Genomic DNA, 25,742 nt, shown 5'->3' with positions numbered 1-25,742 from the left:
GGCTGGGGGACCCCCCGCCCCCCGAGTGCACAAATTTTTGTGCACCGGGCCTCTAGTCTTAATATATAAAGAGGTAATATGCAAATTAGGCTGGGATGCCATAACGGGACAACCAAACAGGAGGAGGATGCACACGAAGGTGAGGCCCGGAGTGGAGATGGAGACAGAGATGGGGGGCCTGCCTGAGCTGGTGCAGCAGCTCCGGCAGCCTGGAGTGGACACAGCAGGGGGGTAGGGGGGGCCTGGGGTGGAAGTCAGGTGCGGGTCCCGGCCACCTACGGCGCGGGTCCGGCCCAACTCCTGCGGTGGCCCACAGGGTGCCTCCTCGCATGGTGGGAGGCGGGACGCCTCCTCGTGCGATTTCAATCATGCGCTGGGCCTCTAGTTGTTAAATAAGAGGAACCAGTACTTGGTGATGGTGAAAATCCTCAGACTCTTCAGTTAATGTTAAAGATGCTAAAATTAAGAAATTCTAGCCCCGCCAGTGTGGCTCAGGGGTTGAGTGTAAACCCATGAACCAGGAAGTCACAGTTTGATTTCTGTTCAGGGCACATGCCTGGGTTGCTGGCTTGGTTACCGGTAGGGGGCGTGCAGGAGGCAGCTGATCAATGATTCTCTCTCATCATGGATGTTTCTCTCTCTCCCTTTCTTACTCTGAAATCAATAAAAACATAAAAAATAAATTCCAGCTGAAGTCACGAGGAGTGACTGACATTAATTGTGAAGTAACTACGCTAAGGAAATGAATTCTGTCAACAACCATGTGAGCTTGTGGGAGGACCCCCAGCCTCAGATAAGCCCCCCGCCCCAGCCAAACCTGACTGCAGCCTTGGGGGCCTCTGAGCTAAGCCATGTCCAGACTCCTGACCCATGGAAACTGTGGGATAATACATGGAGGTGGTTTAGCTGTTAAGGACATGATTACACAGCAATAGGAAACCAATAATGTAATGTACCGTAGGACCCTACAGTCTATCCATTGGATGGAAGGATAAGTAAAACCAAGCACAGGACCTCTGATGGTAATTTATATCCATAAGAAGGAAGTGGTATTGTGCAGTCTTTTGGGAGTACGGTCTTAGAAGCCATTAGAGTAATCCATGTTTTCTGAACGTTATCAGCAGAAAACCACGAATCAGCCAGGACACTTACCGTATCCCTGCAGGGAGAACGTTGCTGGCACGGAGAAGGCAATTTTTACCAACGATGGAATGGTCGGGAAGCATGCCAACACTGTGCCCACTGTTTTCAGGGGGACGCTCTCGGCACTAACTCAGAGACCGTTGGGCTGCCGCTAGAGGCGACACTCACCTGTGCTTCACCCAGGTGTCACACTCGCTGGCTCGCTCCGTGTAGTTCTCCGGCAGGAAGCCCCGGCAGCCGGTCCGCTGCGAGATCCCGATCGCCCAGCCCTCGCTGGCTTCCTCCTGCTGAGTGGGGTCCACGAAGATGTACTCCCCGGGACTTAGTGTCAGCTCATCCACGTTCTGGGGCTTGTACTGAAACAGGGCCCGCAGGGTCTGCAAGAGAGGCAAAGGTGGTCACGTCTCCTGCAAGGACGTGTGCTGGGAAGGACGACTGTAGGAGCCTCACTGCTTTGCTTTCAGGCTGCCTGGGGGGCTGTGTCTCCAAGACACTCCCTAAGCCTTTGTCTGATGACAGTGCAGAATATAACAAAACACAGCATGGAATTCTTTGGATAGATTTAGAAATGAATGTTGGTGTCTATTATCTGTCTATGCATGCATGCATCTATCTATCATTGATCTATCATCCATCATCTCTCTACCATGTCTGTCATCTCTCTATCTGACCATCTTTCCATCATTCATCTATCATCTATTCATCTACCTACCTACCTACCTACCCACCTACCCATCTATCTTTGTGCTTATATTTTATATGAAAGATCTCAAAGTATAATCAGACTTTTACGCCTGCCTTCCTTGCTGTGAAGTTTTTTATAGCTTCTCTTACAACATGGAACGTGGTGGGTGGGGGATTCATTCATACTTATTTTGTGCGTCTGTAAGGAGCACTGCATGGTTTCCATTGGAACAAATCAACTTAGTGAGAGAAAGTCTTTGCCCAAATCATTATCTAAATAAATTAATAAGCAACACAATATATCGATAAACCTTTGCAATCCTCTATTTTTAATGACCAGAAATGCTTCCATTTATTTTTCCCCCAAGTTGTGTGTCTGTAACTCCTCTATTTTTAATGACCAGAAATGCTTCCATTTATTCCCCCCTGCCCCCAAGTTGTGTGTCTGTAACTTATACAGGGCGGGGCAAAAGTAGGTTTACAGTTGTTTGTATGGAAAATAATACAATAATTAATAAATAATATAAGAATAAACTGTTTTGTGTACTCATAACTGTAAACCTACTTTTGTCCCATCCTGTATATATAAAAGAATGCTAGTTGCAAATTGCACAAAAAGAGAAATAGTTTTAGAGAAAGAATAGAAGGTTTTCCTTCTACTAAAATGCCTCCAGTGGAGGGCTGCTGGGGTCAGTGCTTGGTCGGAGGGGCCATTCATGCATTGGTTCCTGTGGGAGGACTCCGCCTGCCTGGCCATCCGGCCGCTCACCTGGTAGTGCACAAAGCGCATGTCCCGCGAGTACAGCGCTGCGGTCCACTGGCAGCTGTGGCCGGGGTGCACGGCTCTGGCCAGCTGCTCCAGCGTCCTCTGGTGGTGGGGGTAGAACTTGTGGGCCAGCGTCAGGTGCAGCTGCTTGGTGCAAGGCTTCACGGTGCAGTCTGCAAAACCAGGTACACCCAGGGACGCCCGCCGTTAGCACTGTGCGGCCAGGATGGCTACTCGCCCAGGCTCAGCAGCCCAGGCCTGTATACGTGGCCTCCCTGCCTCCGCCCTGGAGCACCCTCGGCCGGCTTATGCCATCTCGCAGAGTTCACCTTTAGAGGAGTTGGTTGGGTACCTGCAGATTCTATAAGGACGTGTAAGAGAGGTGGGAGTAGAGGTGTGGATTTTAGGGGGTGTTTGGGGCCTATCAGTTTGTAAGCGAGTTGCCCAAGCAGTTGGTTAACATGGACGAAGTAGACGCTTCCCTCCCTGTCATCAGGGTGTCATCAGCGGCCAGGACTGGTGGCTCACTCTCTGGGTCAATGACTTTGTTCAGCTGCAGAGTCTCAGGGAGAAAACACCAGAGGCAACGTGACTCTGTTAAACAGGACCGTCCCTCGGACACCGCTCACTGGCCCTGGTCCTCCTGGGGGTCTCTGCCCTTGGGGCCCAGCCCTCAGGTCCTCACTCAGGGCTGTCGGGCCAGCCAGGGTCTGATTTCAGCGACGCCACGAGCACTTTATGTTCTGGGAGGTGGTGACCGACGGATGGACGGACGGAGCCGTTCTGAGTTTGGTGTCAGGTGGCCCTGGCTTTAGACGCTTCTGCCCTACTGGCGGGACCACCTTAGCCTGCTTCAACCTCCGTGGCAACAGCAACAGCACGAGGTTAGTGAGGGCTGCCTGCTGGGGCTGCTGTGGGAACCAGGCTCTCGGAGTCTCAGTAATTATCAGTTACGGCCTCCCCTCCCCCGGGCAGCACACGCCAGCACACAGGCCTGAATCCCCTGAAAAATGTCTCGGGTGCTGCGAGCACTTCCTGAAGCCCGGACGTGGCAGCCCCGCCCATGATTCACCCGCCTTTTGTGGCAAACGAGACACCATGGAGGTGAGAAGCCTGAGACAGGAGAGTGAGTGGGTGTCGGGGAAATTCCTTCTCTCGGGTGTCTTAGCGGTGGGGGCAGGGCCTCACCACGTGAGTCAGTGCGGCCTGAGAAAGACCCACCGCTCTCCGAATCGGGGCCATCAGTGAGTCAACCTGCTTCTGAATGGGCCCTTGTCTTTTCTTCTGTCGGTGCCCTGGGCCCATGGGGACGTTTCATTGGGGTGGGACCCAAGAGACACCGGAGCTGGCCCCTCCTACGCCCTCAGGGTCAGGTGCAGGGCACAGGCAGCGGAAGGGCAGGACAGAGGCTCCTCGGGGTCCAGTGATGGACTTGAGGTCAAGGCCGATCTCTCAGGACCATAGCTGCTCAGCATGAAACCCGGCCCATGGGGAGTGAGACGGAGCTGGACTCGAGGTTCAGTTCCACCACCCACTGGGTAGGAGACTGTTGGTTCCCTAGGGCTGTTCTCATCAATTGCCACACACTGGGTGGCTTACAACAGAAATGTGTTCCCGCAGAGTTCTGAAGATAGAAGTCTCCAATCAAGGTGTTGGCAGGGCTCGCTCCCTCTGGGCCTCTAGGGGAGGGTCCTTCCGGCCTCTCGCAGCTTCTGGGGCCTCCAGTCCTCCTTGGCTGTGGCTGCATCACTCAATCTCCGCCTCATCTTCCTGTGGCCTCCTCCTGGGTCTCCTCTCTTCTCACAAGGACACCGACACCAGTGATGGGATTTAGGGCCCATCCTACTCCAGTGTGACCTCATTTTAACCAGTTATGTCTGCAAATACCCTGTTTCCAAATAGGGTCCTTTTCTGTGGTTGTGGGTAGACAGGGATTTTAGGGGACACTATTCAACCTATGACAGTGACCTTGGGCAGACATACTACCCTTCAGAGCCTCAGTACCTCCATTTGGGAAATGGGCCAGGAGACCCACTTTTTGGGGAGGCATGAAGACTGGCATTTGGAGAAAAAGGAATTTTGTTGATTCTCAAAGAATCTTTCCCCAAGAAGTCAAGCAGAGAGCACTAAGCTCATGCCTAAAAATTAAAAGAAACCAGCTAGGACTTGTGTTTTACACACAGCACTGACTCGGTGAGGGTCGCTGCTCAAGCTGGGCACAGGGCTGGGAGAGACCCCTGCCCCCCTGTGTGCCCACCAGCCGACAATCCCTGTCTTTACAGAGCCCCACACGTCCACCTGGGACAGTTTCCTCGGCGGCTGGAATATGGCAAGTGTTTAGAAAACCATTTGAAATCAATGCGAACAAGGCTATTCCCATTTTGAGACAAGACACTGCTGGTTCTCAGAGTCTGTTTGCATTCCTTGTAAGGACACCTGCTCCCTAGGGAGGAGCTGGTGAAATCGTTCAGCCTTGGCTTAAGGCCATATCAGAGAAGTCGCTTGGCAAGGGAGAGGGGGGAATGGGTATGGCCAGGGCAAGGGTGGGTGCACGCCTGATCCAGGCCCAGTCAGCTGTCCAACCATCACTGTGCTAAGGATCAGCCTGCATGCTTCCTGCGTGGGATCCACCCACGGTGTCCAAGTGGGGAGAGCACAGACCCCCACACAGAGGGGCCACTTTCTATTGACCCCGCCCAGTGTGTTCGACTGGCTGGGGCTGCCTACCTGCCAAGATAGCTGCTTCTGTGGCGAATGTCATGGCGAATTCCCGGATGACATCCGCAGGGCTGTCATTCACGAAGAAGCCGAGGTAGCTGACGGAAGAATGGAGAACCAGAGGGACCGCCGGGGGGAAGGAGCCCAGCACCTTGTCTCCAGCTCTCTTTAGAGCCTCGTACAGACACTCCACCTTCTGGTCTTCACACTGCGGGAAGGGACAGCCATGTGCTCGCTCAGCTCTTGTTACCAGGCCACCATGTTAAACTGAAATAGAGGCCTTTCAGAGTGAGAGGCAACAGCATTGACTTGTGATCAAAGACAAGAACAGCTGTGTAGGAAGCACGGATTCAGACAGAAGACAAAGACCAGGGTATATTGATGGGAAAGGGAAGGGGGGCAATTACATCCATAGAAGGAAGGCATTGCTGTTGGTGCAGATAAGCTACTATAGCGACGCTAATTCTAAATGATGTTTCTAACTTTCAGCCCAGGAGTCACCATAGCTGCTTTCTGGTTATCCCTGCGGACAGCCCTTTGGGAAACAAGGTTGCTCAGGCCCAGTCGAAGGTTGTTTTGCCTGTTCTAACATTCCGAGCTTTGAGGCATGAGATGTGCAGGGCATTTCTGGGATGGCAGCTCCGGCTCCATTTTAAAGTGGCTCGTTGATTATCATTTTTAAATTTTTAATAGATATTTTATTGTTGACAGTATTACAGATGTCTCCCATTTTTCCCCCTGTACCCCTTTCTGCCCAGCCCCTACTCCCCCCCGCCACTGAGGTCTCCACCACCCTATTGTCCATGTCCATGGGCTATGCATATCTTATCTAATAAAGAGGGAATCTGCAAATTGACCACACAGTAACGGTCAAGATGGCTGTGCCAACAGTGGAGGCAGGGATTCCATAATACAAGATGGCTGCGCTCAAGTGGAGGCTGAGTTCCCGTAAGGAGCCTTAATGAGCAATCAGCAGAGACTGAGGCTGTGTGCCACTGGGCCAGGGCAGGGGACCTGAGGCTGCGCCCCCCGCCTGGTTGGGCTTGACAGGGGACCTCAGGCTGCACCCCCTGCCCTGGCGCTGGACTGGGGGACCTGAGGCTGTGCAACCTGCCTGGCAGGGCTTGACGGGGACCTCAAGGTATGCACCCTGCCCCAACTGGGGCCGGGGGACCTCAGGCCATGCACCACCCCCTGGCACTGGGCTGGGGGACCTGAGGGTGCACTGGGGGATCTGAGGCTGTGCCCCCCGCCTGGCGCCAGGCCAGGGGACCTGAGGCTGCGCCCCTCGCCCAGTGGAGCTTGACAGGGGTGGGGCCCGCTGGGTCTGGATCTCGCCCAATGGGGGTGCGGCTGGCTGGGTCTGGGTCTTGCGCAATTTTGAGGCACCGCGGGTATGTGGGGACTTGACTCTGGGTCCCGCAGCGTGCCCCATACTCTGACAGGAGGAACATTTTCATATACATTTTACTAATTTTCTTTCATCTCTGACACTTCTATTTTAGAGAAAGGGCAAATAGCAGTATTAAAATATTTCCTCTAATTAATCCCCTTTTAATGTGCATGAATTTCGTGCACCAGGCCACTAGTAAGTATATAAGTTCTTTGGTTTCTCTCTCCTGGTCCCCTTACCCCCACATCGAGGTATGTAAGTCTGTTCCATGCCTCCATGCTTCAGGTCTTATTTTGTTGGTCAATTAATTTTGTTCATTAGATTCCACAAATAAGTGAGATCATGTGATATTTGTCTTTCTCAGATTGGCTTGTTTCACTAAGTGTAAGAGTCTCCAGGTCATTTAGTATTTTTAACACCGGTTAATGTAATTAATAAAAATTATGCCACCGAGCGAGCCTCTTTTCTGTTCACCACACTGCAGCGTAATTGATCTGGTTCATGTGTTTGGGGTTAGGGATTTGTGCTATACCTGGCCCTCAGTATCTTAGAGATTTCAGGGTAAGATTCTTTGTGGAATTGAATATTCCTTCAAGGTTGGAAATCCCTTGCCACTTAACTACAGTCCCTCAGGCCCTGTCATGCTGACTCAGCCTCTGCATCACATCCTGAGCCAGCACCCTTTCCGTCCTGTGGCCCAGGGCTATGCGCCGCATGGCAGCCTTCGGTTCTGGAGGTTCCGTAGACTCCAGGGCAGCCACAGTGCACTACTCAGAGCCTACGGCAAGGAGGGCAGTACCTGTGCGCCTGGGGGCTGAACTGTGATCCAGCCACAGGCCACCCTCCCATAGTGACCGGGTCAGTCATGGCCCCTGGCGGGGTCTCGGCTCTCAGGCTCCCCATCTTTCTGGGAGCAGCAAGTGCAGGTGAGACTCTGGTGCCCCGTCTCCCCCACCCCCACCCACAGGTGTCAGCCCTTCAAGGCTCGCCCTGCCCACCCTTCCTTCTCCTTTATCCCTCACGGGTGTTTCTCCCACAGAAATCCCCTCCACTTCCAATTCTGGGGGCTGCTTCTTGGAGGACCGTGAACCAACATAGACGCTGCCCCCCAGTTCCCTGCACTCAGTTCTGTCTCAATACTCTCCCTAGTGCCCAATGCCACTCCTCACCCCAAAGCTGCAGGTGGGCCCCCATCAGTCACCTGGAGAATCTTGCCTGAACTGCCCGGCCTGACTGCTGGGTAGAACCCACAGAGTTTGCTGGCATCAGGGCCGGCCCAGGGTGTGCCCTCTTCAGGTTGTTCTGGTGGAGCCACAGAGGAAGTGGTGTCTGTCCCTCCCTCCCTCCTTTTCACACCTCCTTCTTTTCTTTTGAGCAGCCCAGGAAGCCTACAGAGCTGCCTATTGGACCATTTTCTAAGTCAGGGCTGGTCCACCAGGCAGGGAACAGTCCTGCATTTGTGACTGGCCATGCTCACCCATTCCTCGGTTAATCCATCACACATTTCTGAAGCACCTCCCCTGTTTCAGGCACCGTGCTAATCTCTGGGGGTACACAGAGGAGGGAAGCCTCCACCTTTACCTGAGGGGTTCTGACTGGTGAGGGATGCAGAGATGCCCAGACACATTGTCACACAACAGGAAAGTGCCAATCGAGATACAGACAAAAGGAAGGTGGGAGCACAAAGGGCAGCCATCCCTTCTGCCTGGGAAGCGGGGAAAGACTTAGAAAAGGGAGGGGATAAATGAGTTGGGTTCTGCAGGATGACTAGGAGTTGACCAGATAAAGGCGAGGAGGAAAGTAAGGGACATCTCACACAGAGGTCAGCTAACACTACAGCTGTGGACGCCCCGTAAAAACAAATCATGTGGCTGCCCTCAGTGTCGTCCCATCCCTGCCGAGTTATCACCCAAAATGACTTCAGCTGCCGTGGTAATGAGCCTGAGAGGCAGCGGGGGCCGACTCACCGTGAAGAAGTCACAGAGCGTTATGTGAGGGAAGACCTCGTGAGCTCTGTTCTTCGTGCACTGCCGCCTGCTCTCTCTCCAGAACTCCTGGAGCTTTTCCAGCAGGGACCCCGTGGGGCAGAGGAAAAGGGCGTACTCCTGGGGGATGGGGTCATCCAGAGAAGGGTCATTGCAGTGACAGCGCAGCCTGCAACAGAGAGCGGCCACTGTCACCTGTGTCCTGACAAAAGGTTCCCTCCCCTGGGAGGACAGAGTAACAGGCCGAGCTGAGCACCCGAGGCCACATCCACCAGTCCTCCAGCCACCTCACCGTGACAGCCCCAAACGTCAGCTTCCCGTGGCCACAGAGGGGGCCGGAGTTCACTCAGGGTTCAGTCCCGGCTTAGTCTGATCCCCTGGTCAAAGGTCAAGGAATTGAGAGAAAGGTGACAGTGAAGTAGAACCTGGTCTTCAGATGACCTTTGTGGTCCAGCCATCCCCTTAGTGTTGAAAAATTTTGTGGAAAATACTCTCATTTTAATTTTATCTCACACTTCCAATTCAATGTAAAAATCAAACCCCCAAAGAACTAGACAAAATTTAGGTGGCTGTGATATTTTCTTTCAACTCAGAAAAAGTTATTTTCAATACAAGGGAAAAGAATATATGAACCAAAACTCAAGTTCATTCTCATTAATAAGAAAAATGAGAATTAAAACAACCATTTGCTCACCTGTCAAATGAACGAAATATTTTTCAAAGGATGAAAGTTATGCTCAATGGTGTAAAGGTGCAGTGAGCTTTAAGGGTGAATTTGTGCCTCCTTTGTATATGGCAACTTGCCGGTATGTGTCAAGAGCCTTAAAATACCCAGACCATTTGAACTAATAAGTCTACTTCCAGAAAGTTAGCCAAAGGGAAAAACAAAACGTATGGAAAAAACTACATGTATGGAATACTGAATGTAGGGCTATTTACAATTGAAAAGAAGGACAAACTAGATAAATAATAGTGAATTTACGTGTCTGTTCATTAGAAATTGTGGTTTTGAAGAATTTCTAATGACTCAGGGAAGTGCTTGTGAGATGATATTAAGTTTAGAAAGTAGTAGGCAACCACTCAGGGAAAACATTAGTTACATGCAAATACATCTCCCTAATAGTAATAAAAAACCCCCATCCCCCTTCATCCTGGCCCCTCCCCCTTCACCCTGGCTCCTCCCCATCATCCTGGCCCCTCCCCCTTCACCCTGGCTCCTCTCCATCATTCTGGCTCCTCCCCTTCATCCTGGCTCCTCCCCCTTCTAGAGGCAACCTCAATGGTTAATCTGCTTTGTTTTCTTCTGGATACGTAAGTAATAAATTCATAGATGGCACTTGTGTGTGTTTTTTATATAAATCATAAGCCATTGTTGAAATTATTCTGCCACTTGCATTTTTTTACTCAGCAATGTTTTTCCGACTCCCCCAGGCTAATACATATACTCCTGGTTAAGTGAGAACCTTCTCAGGAATGTGGAACATCCCATCACGTACGCACATGTGCGATCTTCCCTTCAGCCAGCCCATTGGTGTGCATTCAAACAGTTTTCTTTTTAACTCCGTAATTAAGGGTCTTGTTCCTGCTTTTGTAGCCCCTTTGTATTTCTCCAGAGGATGTCCTTAGACTTGGAACTGTGGTTTTGTGCTGTTACACGCACATTCAGTGTTCATAGACGCCTCACGCTGCAACCAGGAAAGTAAGAGGCCACCCCTTTCCCCTCCCTCACCAACCCTTCAAGGTCCTGTTGTCTTGAAGGGCAGCTGAATTTGCAGCTCCCTGGTTATGGGTGAGGTTGGGCCCACTCTAGACTGAAACTGGGGGATCCTACCGTCTCCCAGTTCCTTGGTCGGACTTCTAGTCTCATGGTGGAGGGACCAACCAGGGCCTTCCCAGCGGTGGGCTTGGTTTCTAATTGAAATCTGGCGGCTGACTAGAGCGAGCCTAGCCCAGAGCCTTGGTGTTTCTCTGTCCTGTGGAGGGGCCACGTGCTTGCCCTTGGCCTAGAGTTCCTGGAGGAGGAAGGGCATTCCCACCGAGGGCATGCCGGACACTCAGAGACCCCCTGCCAGTATCTGCCGTCTGCTCCGTGGAGGGCACCCCAGCCTCACGGACCCGGTCTCTATTGTTTGAGTTCCGCTGTGGCTGTTTCGGGGTAGAGTGAGGGGACTTCCCGCCTAGGGCAGATTGATGGCATCATGGCACATTCAGGCAGGACTGGGTTCTAGAGAACGGGGTGCCCTTTCCAGATTCCCAGAGCAGACAACCGAGGGCCGTGGGTGGTGTGCAGAGTCACATAGCTGGGGGGTGGGAACTGCCTGGAACCGAGCTCCTCACCCGCCCCCAAACACCTGGCGCCCCTTAAGATCACCTTGCGGATGCCTCAGGGGACATTTACAACCCCTGGAAATTCTCTCCCCATCAGAGGCGGCCTAGCGAGTGGCAACCTCTATTTTATGTCAGCAGAGGGCTCTTTGCTGGCTGTGCAACCAGTCACGTGGCTTGTTTTCTTCCTTGACGGCGGCATCGGATTAAATCCGATTTTAAGTGAAGAGGGCCTTGTTTCAAGCTCTCTCTCTCTTGTTTTCTGTTTTAAACGTGATTCCTTATTCCCTTCCCTCAGCGCTGGGTGGGCTGGCACAGAGGCGGCCCGGCCCCGCCAGACTGCACTGAGCACCTCCCTGGCCCACCCTGCGAGTCCTCAAGCCACAGGCCCTCTCCTGTGCAGACAGCCCCACTCACCAGTCTGCGGCCTCCTCCGCCGTCTTTCTCCCGGTGGCTGCCAATGCCTTCAGCCTACAGGAAAGCGGATGCAAGGGCATTCAGAACCCGCCTTCCAGTGTGTGTGGAAGGGGCGAGAGGCAGGGGCAGCCCTGCCCCACAGCGGCCCTGTCCCTTGCCCCCTGTCCCCCAGGGGCTGGACACTTCACAGCTGGATGCAGCGCAGGCCTCTGTCCTCCCCGGGCCCTCGCTGCGCTCTGTGGACATGCAGACCGCTCACCGGCCCTGCCCGTTTTCCTCTCAGTCCTTGGCATGGAGGCCAAGGGCTCATGCCTGAGGTCCACCCACGCCTGCAGTCTGTCTCCCCTCACCCCCCATGTACCCTGCACCAGGGTCAGGTGGACACACTCCCGGTCCTCCGGGCAGCCGGAAGGGTCACAGCCCTGGCTTGCACACCTGTGTCCCCGCCAAATGCAGCCCCGCGCCCACACACCCATGCTCTTCCCGGCTCGGCTCAAACGTCGCCCTCCAAAGCCCGCTCCAAACCGCCTCCAGGTGGGCATGCAGCCCCTCTGTGTCCCAGCCACGCACACGGTCACCTTGCTTATCGTCTCAGTGAGCTCCTGTCCGCTATCCTCCCCTGCCAGCCTGGGGGCCCTGCGGCCTGACTGTGTCTTCTCACCATTGTAACCGGGAGGTACAGTCACTGAGCTCAATGTAACTGAACCGACCGGAGCAAATTGAAGAGAATGGGATGCGGCTAACGGCATTGGTTCAGGGATTCAGCCCCAAGTGGCTGAGGGTGATGCGGGGGCCAGGGGGGTGCGGCTCAATGCTGCCAGGTGGTCAGTACCGAGGGGATGCGCCTCCCGGGGCGGTTCCACCAGAGAGGCCTTGGCTTAGAGCCTTCCTGGGGTGCTTCAGACTAATGAGGGGTTTAAAACAGGTCTCCTACCCCCAACATGGGGCCGATGTTTAAGTTGGAAGGAATTTTGAGTGTGTGTCCAGGCTACAGTGCAGGTGGTGTGACAGAGCGCGGCTTTCTCGGTGCTTTAGAGAGTGGGGTCTGGGTCCTGCCCGAGGTAGGAAGTCACCTGCTCTCCGCCTCAGTGTCCCCCTCTGCCCCCCGATGTCAGGTGCTGGGGATGGGGGCGCACACGGCAGGCACCCTGCTCACACTGCCTTCCGCTCCATCTCACAGGCCCCGGGTTATTGTGAACACAGTGTGAGGACAAAGTGTAGCTTCTACACTATTCCATCCGATTTGGTTGGGATTTCGTTACAATGTTCAAGGGAAGTTTGCCCGCCTCCCAAATCCAGGGGTAACTAAGGGGACTTCTGGTGTATTTTCCACGTGAATAACCTTGGAAAGAACTGGCTCTAAGAAATCGGTTTTCTGTGGCAGCTGTAACCCAGGGTCAGTATCACAGCTCGTCGCCTTGGGGATTCCTTCCCTCGCCGAGAGGGGTGACTCCTACGGTTCAAGTTTTCTACGTGTGGGCTTTTTCCTTGGACACGCAGGATCGTGCTAACCCAGTCGATTCTTAACCATTTTGTTTCATTTTCGGGCACTCGAGTTTTTTCCTAAGGACGGATGGTTTCCTGCACCATTTAGAAACATCCTCACCTCACCGGTCCCAGAATTAGAGACCGGCTGGGTGGTGGGGCCTTTCAGATTAGAGTTTGAAAAGTCCTCTCGGAGGCACTGAGCTGCCCACAAAGAGGGTACAACAGGCCCCAAGCTCCTCCACACCCTGAGAAATGGGGCACCATGGTGACACGTGGTTTCTAACGTTCACAAAGTCAGCCACCCCCCCTCCCCCCCCAACCGGCCAGCAGAGTTGGTCCCGATCCTATCATTTAAAGACAGCGGCAAAGGGCCTAATTTAGCAACAGTACCTCGCCCTGCAAGGCGCCCCTTCGACAGGAAGTAGGTGCTCGGAGCGGCCTGCAGTTTTGTGGCCGGGACCTCAGAAGGGTCAGGCTGGGCGCCAGGGGCAGGTGCCCGGCGGGGAGTACTCACGCGGTGTGTGCTGGGAAGCCCAGGTTCAGAAGGGGGTCCAGGAGGGAGGCGGCGCTGCGGGCCTTGAGCTTGCTGTTGACCTTGGCGTAGACCTGGGTCTCCCCGGCTGCCATCTCTTCCTGCCTCCGACTGAAATGAGTAGATAAAGCCAGAGAGGGAGCAGCAGGAGCGGCTGAGGCTGTGAAGAAAAACCTCAAGCCTTTTTTGATCTCTCTGACAAAACCTAATATCCTGTTTGCATGTGATACTGGTTTTCAGAAAGCTCTTTGCAGGGTGCTGGGGTGCAGTGCCCGTCCACCCTGTTTCCACAGTGGGTTCGGGTCCCAGAGGTCCCTGCGCAGAGCCAGCCTTGGCTCTGACTGGGCGGCATTGGGAGCAAGTCTGCATGAGGAGGGGGAGGGGGAGGGAGCCCGGCAGAGGGTTCTCCACTGGGGTCCGAAGCCACAGAATCTGCATGACTCGAGTCTTAGTCGCTTATGTGCAGACAAGACATTGCACTGTATCTATCTATCTTCCGTGCTCACTCTAAAATTTTTTGGCTCTTTTAGTTATTCATTGACTTCTTTTTTTCAATTTTAAAAGCTTTACATTAAAAAAAAAGTTTTTATGCATGCAGCAAAGTTGCTGAATTGTATATGTGCCGCTCAATGAATTTTCATAAAGTGAGCACACGCCCCTAACTCCCTCAGGACCAGCAATAAAACTGGCTGTCAACGGGGGGCGTTCTGGCTCCCCCATGGCAACCTCTGGAGACATTGTTGATCCTCAAAATGAGGGGCGGGGGCGGGGGTGTTTGTCACTGGCATCTAGCGGTTGAGGCCAGAGATGCTACAGTGCAGAAGGGTGCAAAGAAGGGCCCAGCCCAACATACCAATAGCTCCAAGGCTGAGCAATTCTGCTCTCGAACTTACCAGGATCCCAGGAGCTCCCCTGCCCCCATCCCCGCCCAGCCTCCTAGTTATCTCTTCCGTCCCTAGAAAAGCAACCACTCTGCTAGCTTGTACATCAGTTTTTGAACCTTATATAAATACAACCATATAGCATGTGCCCTTTGGTCCAAAATTATGTGTGTGAAATTAATCCACATAATTGTTTGTAGCCATAGTTAGCGCTCTGCATCGCTAGGTAGCGTTCTACGAGATGAATGTACCATCATTTATTTCTCTGTCTATGTGCATTTGGGTGGTTTTCCGTTGTTTGGCTGCTGCAGACACTCTTGTGTATGTCTTTGGGTGCCCGAGGTACATTTCTGTTAGGTACTTACCCACGGGAGGGATTTTGGGCTCACAGGACAGGTCCGCACTGCATTAGAAACTGCTGAGCGGTTTTACAAAGCGGTTGTTCATGTGCCTCTCGCCAGCAGTGGGTGAACATTCCTCCGGCTGCTCTACATCCTTGTCCACACTTGATATTGTCAGTCTTTTCACTTTTAGCCAATCGGGGGTGTGTAGTGGTATCTCACTGTGGTTCTAAGTTGTATTTCCCTGCATGGCAATGACACTGAGCACCATGAGACAGGCAATTGGCCACGTAAGTGACCTCTTTGTGGAAGATCCTGTTCAAGTCTTCGGCCTTTTTAAAATGGATTGTTTGGTTTTTTCTTATGGCTACAAACAATTATGTGGATTAATTTCACACACATAATTTTGGACCAAAGGGCACATGCTATATGGTTGTATTTATATAAGGTTCAAAAACTGATGTACAAGCTAGCAGAGTGGTTGCTTTTCTAGGGACGGAAGAGATAACTAGGAGGCTGGGCGGGGATGGGGGCAGGGGAGCTCCTGGGATCCTGGTAAGTTCGAGAGCAGAATTGCTCAGCCTTGGAGCTATTGGTATGTTGGGCTGGGCCCTTCTTTGCACCCTTCTGAACTGTAGCATCCCTGGCCTGCTCTTTGAAAGACACCAAAAAAGAAAATTAAAATGCTGCCATAGACTGGGAGAAAATATCACCATATATACACCTGACAAAGGAGTTGTATCCAGCATATCCAGAATGTAATCCTATATAATAAAGAGATAATATGCAAATTAACCCTCACACCCTCACAAGATGGCTGCCTACAACCAGGCCGGCATGGGGGTTAGTGAACGACCAAATGGCGGGTGGGGGCAGTTAGGGGTGACCAGGCTGGTGGGGGGGGGGCAGTTGGGGGCGACCAGGCAGGCAGGCAGGGGAGTGATTAGGAGATTAGGAACCAGCGTTCCAGGATTGTGAGAGGGATGTCCGATTGCCGGTTTAGGCCTGATCCCCGGCAGTCCGACATCCCCCAAGGGGTCCCGGATTGTAGAGGGTGAAGGCTGGCCTGAGTGGAACCCCTCCCCTCCCCCACATGAATTTCATGCACCGGGCCTCTAGTATATGTATGCACATTTATTCTTTTTTTTTTGCACATTTATTCTTAAATCAATAATAAGAAAACAATCCACTTTAAAAATGGGCAAAAGATCTATATAGACACTTGACAAAAGAAGATACATGAGTGGGTAATGAGGATGTGAAAAGATATTCAACATTATTAGTCGCCAGGAAAATGTCAATTGAAACCACAATAAAAAACATAAGATAAAACCTTATTCATAATGTTAGCCTTGCATGGAGGGCTGGCTTTCATTTGCTAATACCTGGTTTAGAATTTTGCATCAGTGTTTGTGAATTAGCTTGGCCTGTTGTTTTCCTTTCTTGTAATTCCCTTGTTAGGGTTTAGTGGCTAAACTCATTGTGGTTTTTCTGTGACTTTCCTGGTCTTGGCCCTGAAAGTGCTCATCACAGGACCCCTCTCAGTTCCAGGCATATGAGGACAGTTGGTCACGTTAAGCATCAACATTATTTTGGCCTCATAAGTGAGTTGGGAAGTATTTCTTTCCCAATTCTCTGAGTTTTTGTAAGATGGTAGAACTTCTTTCTTAAATGTTTGAAAGGATTTACCAGTGAAGTCATCTGGGCCTAGAATTTTCTTTGTTCAGAAGTTTTAAATTATGAATTTAATTTATTTAATAGATATAGGAGTATTCTCCTTGTATCAGTTGTATTAAGTTGTTTTTTCAAAGAATGCGACCATTTTGTCTAAGTCAGATTTCCTGGCATAGAGTTGCCAGGTCTTTATTTTCTTTAAATTCTATTATCGAAATTTATGTGATAGGTCTTGCAGTATTAATTGGGTTATTCTGAGATGTTGGGTCATTTTTGATGCCACTGTAAATTATATCTTTTTAAAATTTCATGTTTGAATTCTTTGTTGCTGATAAATAAAAATACTATTGATTTAACATAATTTTACATTGAACTTGTATCCAAAAATCTTGCTTGACTTACTTGTCAGTTCTAATCATTTATCTTCAGAATTTTTAAGATAATGTCCAAAAATAATTTTGTTTATGAATAATGATAGTTTTATTTATTTATTAGCAGTATATATTCTTTTCTTTTAAAGTTTCTTTTTTCCTTTCTTTTCTTCTTTTTTCTTTTTATCTTCTTCCCTTCCACTTCTAAGTGGTCTTTGTCACCACCCTTCCTTCCTCCCTCCCTCCCTTCCTTCCTTCCTTACTTCCTTCCTTCCTTCCTTCCTTCCTTCCTTCCTTCCTTCCCTTCCTTCCTTCCTTCCTTCCTTCCTTCCTTCCTTCCTTCCTTCCTTCCTCTTTGATTTCATTGCACTGGCTTGGATTCCAATGTTGACTAGACATAGTGTATGCCTATAGTGCATCTCCTTGTATTATTCTCCATCTCAGAGGAAGAGGTTTCAACATTTCACCTTTAAATATAAGTTAACTATATTTTTAAATAATATCTTTTTTCTTTGAGAAATTTAAAGGATGACATAATTTCATGAACAAATGAATTTGATAGCTTAAATGTGAAAGTCAGAAAATAGGCAAAGCTTGTTCCCTAGAGGGAAAAAATTAGATTTGGGGTCTGAAATATAGCCTCTACTCAAATATATTTTTCTGTCCTAAATGATAAACCACTTTTTGAGCAATTGTGCTTATAACATATTAAAATGTAAAATTCTCCTTTAAAGGAAAAGCTTAATTATACAAACCAGGAAATACCCATCTAGCTGAACCCCTTTTCTTAGCTTGAACAGTTATCTTTCAAGAGCAACAGGGAAAAAATTAAACGTTTGTTCAGGGAACGGAGAGCATAGTTAGGAAAGATGTGAAGAAGGGATTATGAGCTTGAAGGATGATCTGTGTTAAATCCAGAAGACATGGCTAGGTGCCTGGGCAGGTGCTGGAGGCAGGAAAACGAGCTTGAATGAAACCACGATTGGCAAATCCTGCCAATTCTCCTTTCAAAGCAACCGCAAATCCAGCCCTCTCCATCTGCACCGCTAGGACCGTGGCCAAGTCACAGCCATGGTGGCGGAGGTTTTCAGCAGCCTACTCTAGGCTCTCCGTTGTGTCCAACCCCACCCTGCCCCACCCCACCCTGCCCCTGCACTCAGTGCACATGTTCAGACCCCGACCTTGCCCTGCTCAGCTCCTCCCCGTTTTCCACCACAAAGAAATCAACCAGAGTCCTTCCTTCCAATGGCCTGGGCCCCATGAACTGCCCACTGGCCTCTCCAAGCACATGGGCTTTCTTGGGGTTTCTTAGACACCCGTAGCTCATCCGCTCTGGGTATCTGGCGTTGATGGTCCCACGCTTGGAACAACCTCCCCTCGTAGCTCACAAGACCCACTTGATACATGGCTGAGGTCTTTCCTGAAATATCACTTTGTCTAGGGGCCTTCCTCCCCCGACTCTGTCCCATCCCTCACTGAGCCTCTCCCAGCCTCACCCCTTCCTAGCGTCTGTCACCACCTGAGACCACAGGTGGATGCTCTGATCCCTCTGCCACCTGCTCTGAGTCTAGATGCCTGGCCTCATGGCAGATGGCCCATGAATATTTGTGAATAAACGAGTGCACGTTTCACATCCACCGGGCCCAGAGCGGCAGGGCCCTTTCTCTCCCGATAACACATCTTTAAGCCGCATTGTGTGCAGAAACCCCTTGGGACACAGAGGCCCCCGAAGAACGGCATGCGCAGTGTCTCTGTAGAGAGTTGGCTGTGAGACCGGTCAGCTTCCCTGCCTTTTGTCTTCAGAGCAGCTTCAAGTCTACCCTTGGGCTCAGTCACATGGGGGGACAGAAACCCCCACCAAGCCTTTTATCTGCCTCTTGATGCGCTTGCTCAGCACTGGGCAGACCTCCCTGCTCTTTTAAGTAAAAGGAGAGCCTGCGTTCCAACGGCTCTCTGACGTGAAGGTTCTGCAAAGGTTTGCTTACCTTACTTACTAATTAAAGGGCAGCCACGTTTCCCCCGCCCTGGTCCCCGCGGTCATGCCGCTGATGGCCACCTGATAGCCACATGCAGGTTGGGTTACACCGTCGCCCACGACCATGCCATTTGCTGTGACGATTGAGTCGACAAGGCTGAGTGACTTGGAAATATTTCCCGGTTGGACTAACCCGTTGGCCGCCGGCTCACCATTCCGCTTGCTTTTATAATGAAAAAGGAAATTAGTTGTGCCTTTCATGATGGCGGCTCCAGAAATGGTGAGTGAAGTGGGTGGTGGGGAGAGGAGACGCTGCGGACTGATGGCGCCTCTGCCTTCCTCCATGTGGTGACACCTGCCAGCCATGGCGTGTTTGGGGAGGGACTTCCTCAGCTGGGTTCCCCGGTTGCAGGAAGCATTTGAGCCTTTTTTCTTATTCTTGTTATAAATTAAGCTGTGCCATTTGCTACATGCTGACAGCTAACCAGCCAGTATCAGCCAGAATCATAGTCAAAGATGCTGACTATGAGTGCATTACTTTCCTAAGATGCTCTTCAAAGCTCCTGTTACGGTGGGAACGAGAGAAACATTTTTAAGCGCACAGTCTCGCTTAGGTTTTCCTGTGAGCACATGAAACAGCACGAAGACAAAGTCCGCTTTAAATGGCTTAACAGTTCCTTTTTGAGTTGCACACATGACAACCGGTAAACGAAAAGGAAATAAGACAGATGCCCTAAGGGTCTATGCTCCTGTGCCTGTCGGGACCTCTGGATTTTGGTGAGCTGAGCAGTCACGCCTGCTGCCTGCTGCCTGCTGCCTGGGGCCGGGAGCTGCGATGTGGTTGAGACATTTGGCCCTTCCCTCGCTCCCTCCACCCCTGTCGGAGTTACTGGGAATGAGTTCCAAAGGCTCCGGCCTCTGGGGCCCTGCGGAATTCTCCTCGGACTGATGGCGCCTCTGCCTTCCTCCATGTGGTGACACCTGCCAGCCATGGCGTGTTTGGGGAGGGACTTCCTCAGCTGGGTTCCCCGGTTGCAGGAAGCATTTGAGCCTTTTTTCTTATTCTTGTTATAAATTAAGCTGTGCCATTTGCTACATGCTGACAGCTAACCAGCCAGTATCAGCCAGAATCATAGTCAAAGATGCTGACTATGAGTGCATTACTTTCCTAAGATGCTCTTCAAAGCTCCTGTTACGGTGGGAACGAGAGAAACATTTTTAAGCGCACAGTCTCGCTTAGGTTTTCCTGTGAGCACATGAAACAGCATGAAGACAAAGTCCGATTTAAATGGCTTAACAGTTCCTTTTTTGATTTGCACACATGACAACAGGTAAACGAAAAGGAAATAAGGCAGGTGCCCTAAGGGTCTATGCTCCTGTGCCTGTTGGGACCTCTGGATTTTGGTGAGCTGAGCAGTCACGCCTGCTGCCTGGGGCTGGGAGCTGCGATGTGGTTGAGACATTTGGCCCTTCCCTCGCTCCCTCCATCCCTGGAGGAGTTAGTGGGAATGAATTCCGAAGGCCCCGGCCTCTGGGGCCCTGCGATAGGAGGAATTCTCCTGGAAGAAACAGAGCCCCAGTGTAGCTTTGGTGCCAGCCACTCCTCCCTTTGCTATGAGAGTGGGGCGGGGACCGGGCACCCCAAGGGCCCGGATACTTTCATCCTTAATTAGGTCATGGCTGTGAGAGCCAGGAAAGCTACAAATACTGTGGGCCGGTGTCCCCTCCCTGGGGCCGTTGGCACTTGAGGGGCTCGGACGTGATGTGAGTATCAGAACTTCTTATGTCTGTATAGACTTATCACATGTGCAGGCAAAGGGTTGAGTTTATGTGAGATGAACAGCCATGATAAAAGAGGAGGGATGTGCTTTGAAAGTAATTTATCTTCTGTGAAATTCTGGAACGCTAACCTTTAAGTGGCAAAAGGCCGTATCTCTAAAGCTGGGCACTCAGTTGGTTTTAAGATTGGTCGGACGAGCATTGGGAAAGTCGTTATTTTAGCAGAATTAAGTTCATTGTTGTTCGCTAACTCCCGAAGTCTCTCTGTTATCCGTTGTAGCTTAGGAAACAATGCGTGCCCACCAGGGAAATAGTTTTGATTAATCGGTACTGAATTTGCTTGATGAGGATTGTCAGATTTCAAAGATTGGACACAACCAAGATGCATTTGAGGCTGAAACTATAAACAGGGAAGCAAACACTTTCTGTTCTTCCTGGTGAAGGAGGTGGAGGTGGAGGTGGAGCCGAACCTCAGAGGCCCTGAAATAGTCACCATGGGGGAGAACGACCCGCCCGCCACCGAGGCCCCCTTCTCCTTCAGATCCCTTTTTGGCCTCGATGACCTGAAAATAAGTCCTGTCACACCAGGTAGGTGGAACCAGGGGTGATTTCTGCACGACCCTGCCCTCCCTTTCCCTCCCCGCCCCCATCTAGATGACAAATGTGGCTGCGGCGGAGTGTCCCTCTGGGGAAATATCTCACCAGGAGTCCTTACACTAAACGCATGTGGTTCTGTAGTTTACAGACGGGGTGTCAGAGGGGCTGTTTTGTTCAGCCCCTTGCGGACTCCCTGGACACGGGGGTTTGCATTCTCTGATGGAGAGTTTCAGGAATGGAGGCTCCAACCGCCCCTGGTATTTAGGGGTCGGATCCTGGCCAGACCCTGAGCCCTCCAGGAAGTCCTGAGAACCTGCGCTCACCAACCCTTCCAGAAAATTAAAATGGGATGGGCATCTCTGAAAGTATTAGAGGCTTAGATCAAATTCCAACAGCAGGCAATGGCGTCGCTCCCAGCAACAGAGCAGTTGGAGTTGTAAACAAGTTACGAATATGTGGAGAAACAGTGGGCTCCTAGTGCCTCTCCGAAGAGGCTCATTCTGGTCAGTCTATCAGGATCTGTCACAGTGCGCTGTGTGCGCTGGTCCTGGACGCAGTCAGGAGTTCTGGCCTCGGGGGCTGTGAAGGGGACCCCTGGGGGCTCTGGCTGAGATTACGGAAAGCATGAGTAGGGGCTACCCTACTGATTCCCTTTAAACCACAATTGATGTTGGGGGTTAGTGGACAGGATTGGAGATGGGAGGAGAGATTCCAAGTAAAAGAAAAGTACACAATTTAAAACTACTTCCTTCTCTCAAATTAACATAAATGTAACTTTTAAAAGTACCCTGCAATCACCTGATCCCCCAGTTTTACCTGGTTTTAAGATCTACTTTCATTCTCTTGCTGCCCTTGCCTGTAAGTACGTGTTCACTCATGGAGCCGACAGACAGGCGTTTTTCCACGTGCTTTCTGTTTTTATAAATGCATTTTGACATAGCTCCACAACATTCCATCAAGTATATGTGTCATTTACATAGCCATTTTAACATCATTTGACATGTAGTTGTTTCTAATGTTTTTATAATATAAATAATATGAACATGAATAGCATTATACATATATCTCTATGCTAATTTTTGATTACTTCCTCATGATGAATTCCCAGTAGTGGGAAGGAACAAAAGTTGTTTAAAATGTTTCATTTTCAATAAAGCAATGTATTGTTCATTATAGAAATTTGGAAAATACAGTTAATCAAAAAGATCTTTTGAAAGTTGCCCACAATTTTACCGTTACTCGGGGATAACTCTATTAGCACTCTTGGTAGGATTTCTTGCCTTTTTTCTTTCAACATATCTCTATTTCCCTTGGAAGTGACATATACTCTTTGTACCATTTTGAAGCTTTTCTTTTTAACTGAACAATATCATGTTTATTTTTCCATGGCGTTAACTAATTAAAATATTCCTCAGGGTTTAGCAAACTATGGCCCACGGGCCAAATCTGGCCCAATGCCTGTTTTTACAAATAAAGTTTTATTGTAACACATCCATTTATTCACATATTGTCTATGGCTGCTTTCAAGCCGTGGTAGAGTTGAGTAGTTGTAACAAAGATCAAATGGCCAATAAGTTTAAAATATTTACTATCTGGTTCTTTATAGAAAAAGTTTGCCAACGCCCTTCTCCATCATTCATTTGTCTCTATCCATTTGTTATTTCACCAGTTTCTTCTGTTGCTCATTTGGGCTGTTTCCTGTGCATCAGTATTATAAACATCACTCCTCTAAGTATCTTTATAGGTAGACATTTGTGTATATTTATGATGACATCTTAGGGTAAATTCCTAGGACTGAATTTACTAGGTCAAAAATTAGATCCATTTTTAAACTTTTGGTACATATTTCAAATTTGACTGTCAAAAAGTTTACACAATGCAAACTCCTATTGACTATACTTGGTGGTCCATTTTCTTTCACTTTGGACTATAGTGAGAATAATAATAATAATAATAATAATAATAATGGATTGGGAAGTTGATAGGTAGTTGTGTCTAATTTGTGCATTTTTTTTTCAACCTCCAGAGAGGTTGAATTTTTTCTATGCTTGTTTATCATTTGCATTCCTCTTTGGAGAGATGTTGTGCATCTTGCTTTTTCTTCTAAGCATGTTCTCAAAGACAGAACAAGAAGGGGGAGTGGGGCCATGGTAGTGCCCACAGGGCTCTGTGGTGGAGCAGTGAAGGGACCAATGTGAACGGTACAAATGTTCTAACTGAACAACCGTTGACTCCACAATCTGGATTCATTTCCCAAGTTAACTCTTAGATAGAGAACAACTGGAATAATATGAGGTCATTCCTGGGGTTCCGCTGACTTTTAAATTGCAAATGGATTGAAAGCATCTCAGCAGGAGCCAGACATTAACTTGGTGCAGGCTTCTGGGGGGTGGGGGCGGGTGGCCAAGAGGCTTCTGCTCTGTTAACTCAAGACCATGCTCTTGTTGCCTTGAAAGGAACTAGTCTCTAACCCTGAGAAAACAACCTTCGTTATCATGATGTCATCCATCCATCCATCCATCCATCCATTCATCCATCCATCTATCCATCCATCTATTCATCCATCCATCCATCCAATTTACTATTATTTATTAGAAACTACCGGGGCCTGGCCATGGTGGCTCAGTGATAGAGCATGAACCAGGAGGTCATGGTTTGATTCCTGATCAGGGCACATGCCCGGGTTCTGGGCTCGAACCCCAGTGGGGCACTTGCAGGAGGCAGCTGATCAATGATTCTCTCTCATCATTGATGTTTCTCTCTCTCCCTCTCCCTTCCTCTCTGAAATCAATAAACATTAAAAACAAAACAAAAAGAACTACCAGGCACCAGGGGCTGTCCTAGGTGCCAAGAAGGCAACTGTGAACAAACCGCCTGCTCATCCAGGCCAAAGCAAAGAGCTTGGGTTCGTCTCTCTGTCTCCCCTCCTTTCTCACGCTCTATCCCCATGGTCACTTAGGACTATATGTTGCACTTGTGTCCTTATTTCCCTTGCTTCTGTTTTCCCTCTTATCCTTTTCTTTTGCTTGCTCTCTCCTCCTTTTCCTCCCAATCCCCCTTTTCTTCCCACCCCCATATTTAAATTCTCTTCTTTTTAAGACTGCCTTGAATTATTGATTTTAGAGAGAAAGGGAGAGGGAGAGAGAGCTAGAAACATCAGTGATGAGAGGGAATCATTGATTGGTTGCCTCCTGCGCGTGCCCCATTTTATAATCATACGATTGCCAGAAGGTGAAGTTGTGTCTTTCCAAAGACAGGTGGGGGGAGACCTTCTTGGCTCTTTCACGGAAGACCTCTCGGCTCAGCGTCTCCAAGACCAGGAGAAGAGAGGCAGGGGTGGTCTCTGAGTGATAGCATGGCTCTTGGGAGGCTTTCTTCACTTCCTCCTTTCCAACCTTCCTAAATTAAGGGAAGACAACTTAGGCGTGCATGGATTTTCAGGATTGATGAGATAATTTGCCTAAAATGGCCTGTTCCTTTGAGTGTAAAGGGAGCCCTGGAAATCCTCCTGGTTGTGCGGAGAGGCTCATACTTCTGGGTATCTTAATGCTCTTCACATCTCCTTCCACCCGATCTGCCTGGTACTGTAGCAAGAGCTGGGCAGGGTCTGGTACAAGCTAACAAGTCAGCCCGTCACAGTTCCAGGGATGCTGGCAGAAGACAAGAAACGTCTTACTCGCAGCACAAGTGGCGCCTACATCCTGTGTGAGTTGGCGCTCTTGCCCACCAAGTCCCATGGAGGTGACGTGGAGCAGCCCAGGCGTAAGTTGCACACACAGTGGGTCTGCATTACAGCTGAGGAACCCATGGCGAAGGTTTCCGGCGAAGGGAACCGGAATCTTTATAATGGACTGTAAGCAGACCTGCACAAGCTTTGCCTCAAAGGAAGACATTATATTTATTAAGCTGCACAGTCAATAAACCCATCCCTTGCTCCAGAGAAACACTGTCTCTATCTTCTAAGACTGTTCGCTCTGCCAACATCCTCGGAAAGTCGCTCTGGAACCAAGGCCATCGGTGCCTCTGTGCACAAGACCCCTGAAGAATGGTCCTGCTACATCATCTGGTGGCCCTCCCAGAGGTCCCAGCTCTCCCTCTCCTGAAAGTACCCCGTGGATTGTACACATCACCCTTGTCTGTGGGAAAATGTCCTTGAAAGTTGGTGCCCTACTTTCCCTTCATTTTGGTTTCCTCAAGCCAACGAAACAAAGTAGGTGGCTCAAAACAACAGGAATATCATCTCACCATTCTGGAGACCAGAGTCTGAAATCAAGGCATTGACGGGCCATGCTCCCTCTCAAGCCTGCAGGGGAACCCTTCCTTTCCTCTTCCTGGCTTCTGGTGTTTTGTTTTGCTGACAATCTTGGTCTTTCTTGACTTGAAGATGAATCACCCCGATTTCTGTTTTTACCTTCATATGGCCTCTCCCTATGTCCCTTCATATCATCCCCTGTGTGAGTGAGTGTGTGTGTGTGAGAGTGAGTGTGAGTGAGTGTGTGTGTGTGAGTGAGTGTGTGTGTGTGTGAGTGAGTGTGTGAGAGTGTGTGTGTGAGTGTGTGTGTGTGTGTGAGTGAGTGAGTGTGTGTGTGAGAGTGTGTGTGTGAGTTTGTGTGTGAGTGAGAGTGTGTGTGTGTGTGAGAGTGTGTGTGTGAGTGTGTGTGTGTGTGTGAGTG

The 25,742-nt window shown here is 50.0% G+C and overlaps 2 protein-coding genes across 3 annotated transcripts in view; one reads left to right on the top strand and one right to left on the bottom strand.

Moving 5' to 3' along the window:
* Positions 1-13,550, bottom strand: part of UBASH3A (ubiquitin associated and SH3 domain containing A) — a 40,918-nt gene extending 27,368 nt beyond the window's left edge. The window contains exons 1-6 of the mRNA XM_014532935.1: positions 13,434-13,550; positions 11,432-11,485; positions 8,672-8,858; positions 5,321-5,519; positions 2,597-2,766; positions 1,312-1,520 (exon numbers count right to left, since the gene is read on the bottom strand). Coding sequence (XP_014388421.1) covers positions 1,312-1,520; positions 2,597-2,766; positions 5,321-5,519; positions 8,672-8,858; positions 11,432-11,485; positions 13,434-13,546 — 932 coding nt within the window. The 5' untranslated portion in view covers positions 13,547-13,550. The remainder of the gene's footprint in view (positions 1-1,311; positions 1,521-2,596; positions 2,767-5,320; positions 5,520-8,671; positions 8,859-11,431; positions 11,486-13,433) is intronic.
* A 5,365-nt stretch (positions 13,551-18,915) lies between these two features.
* TMPRSS3 (transmembrane protease, serine 3) overlaps positions 18,916-25,742 on the top strand; it is a 40,929-nt gene continuing 34,102 nt past the window's right edge. The window contains exons 1-2 of one of the 2 annotated variants that reach the window (XM_014532931.1): positions 18,916-18,973; positions 20,916-21,060. In XM_014532931.1, the coding sequence (XP_014388417.1) occupies positions 18,953-18,973; positions 20,916-21,060 (166 nt within the window). In that variant the 5' untranslated portion in view covers positions 18,916-18,952. The remainder of the gene's footprint in view (positions 18,974-20,915; positions 21,061-25,742) is intronic. The other variant, XM_014532932.1, reaches the window with a different exon arrangement.

This window comes from Myotis brandtii, unplaced genomic scaffold (assembly GCF_000412655.1).
Source record: "Myotis brandtii unplaced genomic scaffold, ASM41265v1 scaffold923, whole genome shotgun sequence".
In the NCBI taxonomy this organism is placed as follows: Eukaryota; Metazoa; Chordata; class Mammalia; order Chiroptera; family Vespertilionidae; genus Myotis; species Myotis brandtii.
The sequence above is the reverse complement of the archived record's forward strand: the minus strand, read 5'-3'. Positions and strand labels throughout refer to the sequence as shown.